General features: G+C 35.4%; 1 protein-coding gene across 2 annotated transcripts in view; it reads left to right on the forward strand.

The window, feature by feature from the left end:
* Positions 1-5,797, forward strand: part of LOC106876941 (cytokine-like nuclear factor N-PAC) — a 69,360-nt gene that overhangs the window by 35,943 nt on the left and 27,620 nt on the right. For both annotated transcript variants that reach the window (XM_014925718.2, XM_014925709.2), the window contains 2 exons: positions 4,145-4,165; positions 4,847-5,056. In XM_014925718.2, coding sequence (XP_014781204.1) covers positions 4,145-4,165; positions 4,847-5,056 — 231 coding nt within the window. The remainder of the gene's footprint in view (positions 1-4,144; positions 4,166-4,846; positions 5,057-5,797) is intronic.

Here is a 5,797-nt window from a genome sequence, read left to right on the forward strand (position 1 = left end):
CGGTGAACAGTTTTTGTGGAAACTGGGTTCTCGAGGTGGTCATTAAGCTCTGCAGTAATTTTGGGAGCTGTACGTTTTTGATCCTTTCTAACAATTTGTGTAAGAGTCTGATGGTCCCTATTTGAAAGTTTTGGTTTTCTTCCAGAGTTTTGTTTTGACAAGGTTTTTTTCCTCTTTCTCAAAGGCTGTCATCACTTTTGAGACAGTACTTCTTGATACACCAAACATTTCGGCTGTTGTCATTACACTAGTGCCTGCCATACGAGCACCAACAATTTAACCTCTTTGAAAGTCCGATATCTCTCTCATTTTAATGAATTTTAATTACCTTTTGCTGATGTTATCTGAAAAAGAAACAGCAATTTTATCTAAACATTAAGTGACACTGATAATAAGTCAAAAATCATAAAAATAAACAAGCTTTTGACGGTTTTATAGATATTTCAAAATTATGATGCCATGTGTTTCCATTATTTTGTCCAACCCCTGTATATATATATATATGTATTTTATCTAATCAAGAAATCCTTGACCTGAAGAGTAGCTGGTGGTGGTATACACCTCACTTAGATTTTACCACTTCTGAGGTTCCACTTGCTATGAAACATGTAGCCTGGATTTTCCATTCTCCATTCTGTAACTCTTGTGTGTGTGTGTGTGTGTGTATATATATATATATATATATATATATATATATATAAGGAGATGAAGACAGGGAAAGCCCCTTGTCCATAAGAAATTACTGCCAAGATTCTTAAAATATCTGGTGGAATGGGATAAAGCCTAGTCACCTGCATAGTTAGTTGGATTGTGCAGGATGGTACAGCCAACGACTAGTGTAGCAGCATTATTGTCAATTGTTACAAAGATAAGGGAGATGCCTTTTATGTAATTACAGAGATATCAAATTGTTTGACCTGGTCATGAAAGTTATAGAAAGGGTCATAGCTCAACTAATTAGGAAGAAAGTTAGCCTAGATGAGATTCTGTTTGGTTTTGTACCAAGTAGAAAAATTACTGATGCTATCTTTGAAGTAATGCAACTGCAGGAGAAGTATTTTGCCAAAAATAAACCACTGTACCTGGCATTTGTCAACATTTGGTGGTCACTGTGGAAGCTAGGGGGTAGATGATTGGCTGATGAAAACAATGAGTATAGCAATGAATTTATTGTACTAGTACGAGTTTGCCATGGTTCAGTTCTTCAGCTCCTCTCATTTATCATAGTCTTCCAGACCAGCTCTTCTGACTGCTAAACTTGTTCTTATTATAGCTGACTCTATAGTAGTGTTAGGGAAGAAATTTCACATGTGAAACCAAAGCCTGGAATCATAAGGCCTTAGAGTAAACTTAGCAGAGACCAAAGTCCTAGTAAGCAGGAAAGTAGACAAATTGATAATCCCTGCTTGATATGTAGAAAAGGTGTTGGTAGAAATTCCATATGATATACCTCATGCAAGCTATGGACACACAAGAAGTTAGTGGAGTCAGTAGAATGTTAACAGGGAAAATAGTCTTTATTTATGGCAGACATGCCTGGTCAGTGAAGACCAACATGCAGGAAATAGATTTCCTCAAGTGCACTGAAGGGTTGTTAGATAATTTGTTTCCTCAATGACCTTATTAGCATTGGAGGAAAATACTCTGAAAGTCTCTTTGCTAGAATAAAAACTGGCTGGGGAAGTTCAGAGAATTACTTATCTCTGTTGACCTTTCCCTCTCAGTGAAAGGCAAGTTGTATGATGCTTGTGTATAAACAGCTGTGTTACATGGTAGTGAAATGTGGGTTGTGAATGCAAAGGACATGCGAATGCTCAAATCAAATAAAGCTAGCATGCTCCACTAGATGTGCAGTGTCAATGTGTTGATAGCAAAACTGGATAAAAAGGTGTGGTGTACAAGAGGAAACTGTCCTGATATGGTCATGTATTGCATATAGATGAGAACAGCTGAATGAAGAAGTTACGGAAGAGGAAGACTCAGGAAAATGTTAAGCTTCAGAGAGGACAACAAATTGTGTCCAATGCAAGCTGGCATGAAAGAAAGCACATTCAAACAATGCTGATGGTGATGCCTTCTGTGAATATAAATATATAAAACACACGTAAAAAACACCATCCGAACGTGGCCGGTGGCACGTAAAAAGCACTGTCTGAATGTGATTGATGCCAGGTCCGCCTACCACTTCACACTCAGAGTGGTTGGCATTAGGAAGGGCATCCAGCTGTAGAAACTCTACCAGATTAGATTGGAGCCTGGTGCAGCTGCTGGCTCTCCAGACCTCAATCAAACCATCCAGCCCATGCCACCAATGAAAAACGGACGTTAAACGATGATGATGATTGCATGTGTGTGTTTTGTATTGGATGCTGGTGGACTTTGCATTTGCTTCATATGATTTAATTAACATGTGACTTAGTGGCCAAGCATTCCAAACACATGCATTCATGCATACACTTCTCACACCACACACACACATGTAAAGAGATCACAAGGTTATCTCTAGCTTGTGGATCCACTTGCTATATGTAGTAATTAGATTTTGGTTAAATCACATTCTACAAAAATACTTTAAAATTTGAAATAACCTCCAACATAGTCCAGGTAAATATTTAGTGAAATTAAGTTCTACACAAATTAAATTTATTCATCTGTGTCTATCAATACCTCAAACCCATCCTACCCACTCAGTACTTTGAAATACTTTCTTCTAATTGAATCGTAATTCGTTTGTGTTCAGTCATCATCATTTAATGTCCATTTTCTCTGCTGGCATGGGTTGGACAGCTTGATAGGAGCTGGCATGACCTCCTGGTCATGCCAGGTTCCAGAGTTTGTTTTGGCTTGGTTTCTGCAGCTGGATGTCCTTCCTAACACCAAACCACTTTACGTAGTGTACTGGGTGTCTTTTGTGTGGTTCCATGGTTTTAGGATATCAATTCGGTTGTAGTGGTTAGGTCTTCTGGAGTACAGCAATGCACCATATATCTTGGTCTTTCATCTATCCTTCAAATTGTTACATTGAAATGTTTATTGTTTTGTTTCCAGACCTAAAAAGTACTAAAAATATGTGTTATATTTGAAAATTTTATGGCTAGATAATCTTTTTGTTGTTTTCTAAATTTTTCCTGCACACTTCACATAATGCTGTATATAAGGTAACAAAGGAAAAGAATTCCTTCAAAAGGGTGTGTAAAATATCCAGTTCACTGGTATGTCAGTTGAATACCACATAAATATGGATATAATGCAAATTACAAACAAATTAGAGAGGTTGCCAGACTGGCTCGTGTGCAGGTGGCACGTAAAATACACCATTTTGAGCATGGCCACTGCCAGTACTGCCTGACTGGCCTTTGTGCCGGTGGTACGTAAAAAGGACCCACTACACTCTCGGAGTGGTTGGCGTTAGGAAGGGCATCCAGCTGTAGAAATTCTGCCAAATCAGATTGGAATCTGGTGTAGCCATCTGGTTCACCAGTCCTCAGTCAAATCGTCCAACCCATGCTAGCATGGAAGGCAGATGTTAAACGATGATGATGATATTTCATAGTATGTTATGTTATTATATAAATTATTGGATTGTCAAATGTATCTCTCTATTTAATTTGTTTGTAATGCTATATATATACATACATACACACACACACACACACACACACACACACACACTCTCTCTCTCTCTCTCCCCCTGCCTCCCCCAGAGGGTTTTTAGCAATACTATTGAAATTGGGAGGGTAAACAATAATCTATACTGGTGGTTTTTCAGAATCGTTAGCATGGTGGGCGAAATGCTTAGCGGTATTTCGTCTGTCTTTACGATCTGAGTTCAAATTCCGCCGAGGTTGACTTTGCCTTTCATCCCTTCGGGGGTCGATTAAATAAGTACCAGTTATGCACTGGGGTCGATGTAATTGACTTAATCCGTTTGTCTGTCCTTGTTTGTCCCCTCTATGTTTAGTCCCTTGTGGGCAATAAAGAAATAAATATTCAAAATACTGGAAATGCTCTAAAGGTGGTAGGAGGCAGTGTGAAAAAAGAAAAAGATTCTCATCCATGTTTTTGAAATACAGTTATATTGTTTATTTAGATTTGTTACTGTACAAATTAACTAAATTTAAATTCAAATTTGTTTTGTTGGCAGATTGCAAAAAAGAAAATCCTGGTAAGATATATTTATTTATATTGTTTATCATGTTTGATAATTCACCTGAAGAAATTTTTTGCCCTCCTCCCACCATCTCTATCTCACACTTTTTACTATTCTAAAGCAAATATTTTGAAATGTGTTCAATTTTACCCATTCAATATTTCATATACTTATGAAGTGCTCTGAAACAGGTTAAACTCCTGAATAGTGGAATCTAGAATCTGTGCACTTAAGGTGCTGTTTCCTTTGGGAAAGTTATTATTCCTTCTTTCATATAAATCAAAACAAATCAGACTTTCAAATATATTACCAAATGACCATTATTTCTAAGCAGGCAAAAATGAGATAAGCATTTTTATATGTATTTCTCTAGTAATTTATTTTATTTAATTTAAAAGAATATTTTCTATTAAAAATCTTTATTAAACATTTATTTTAAGACATTCTTTCACATATCTTTATAATTTCATGCTTAGAGATAAAATTAGTTAGGTAAATGTCTTTTTAAATTTTTGTTTTTAAATTGGTCCATGTTTCTAGAATGCTTGTAGTTCTGAAACTTTTAAAACCGATTTTCTTTTACTATAGAATGTAATTAAAATACTGAATTTCTTTTTGTTAGTAATTACATCATGTAATGTTCTCCTCATGTGTTATGAGTTTTTCTCTGTAATTGTTTGTTTGTACTTTCTTCAGTCCAATTCAATAAAGAAGTATGTGCCATTAGCAAGTAATGGGAAAGATTCCAGTAAAGTGGACAAAGTGCTGCACAGGGACAAACATGAGTCTTCAGCTGCCCAATTCAAGAAGAAGTCAGTTGCTAGGCTTAACATCAGAAATTCTCGATCAGATAATATCAGGCTCCAGACAAAAGAAAAATCGAAGTCTCCTGAAAAGGAAACTAAGGTGAGGATACAGATAGTACTCTATTAACTGAAGGTAGATAATTATTTATCTATTTTGTAATTTTTTATTTTTTTAAATTCACTTTTAAAAATGTATAACTATTTCAGTTAAGGTTAGTGTGAATGAAAGTTAAATGATGTGTATTGTTGTCATTTAAATATTTGAACAAAGACATCTTTTTATGGTGAAATTGAATGAGATGAATTCACGCTTAATTTGAGGTACATCCTTTCAGTATTTATGGATTGATAAGTAAGTGTTAGGCAACTAAATTACTTTTCAAGCTTAAAATATTGGTTCATATGAATAATTCAGCAAGTATGGACAGTTTTATAAGAATAGTTGGTAATGTCCTTCCTAAATAACTACTTAGCTATGAGAAGGAAATGTATTTAGTTTTAGATATAAATATTTAAGCAAATAATACATGTTTATATTAAGACAGTTGTAGCAAATTTTCAACTTGAGATTGTATGCAAGTAACATAGTTATCTGTTGAATTCACTAGTAGATTAAATATAAACACTGGTGGGATTCCTGACCAGAAAATCGACTTGAGATTGTATGCAAGTAACATAGTTACCTGTTGAATTCACTAGTAGATTAAATATAAACACTGGTGGGATTCCTGACCAGAAAATCGACTTAAGATTGTATGCAAGTAACATAGTTACCTGTTGAATTCACTAGTAGATTAAATATAAACACTGGTGGGATTCCTGACCAGAAAATCGACTTGAG

The sequence above is a fragment of the Octopus bimaculoides genome, chromosome 16, assembly GCF_001194135.2.
Source record: "Octopus bimaculoides isolate UCB-OBI-ISO-001 chromosome 16, ASM119413v2, whole genome shotgun sequence".
NCBI lineage: Eukaryota > Metazoa > Mollusca > Cephalopoda > Octopoda > Octopodidae > Octopus > Octopus bimaculoides.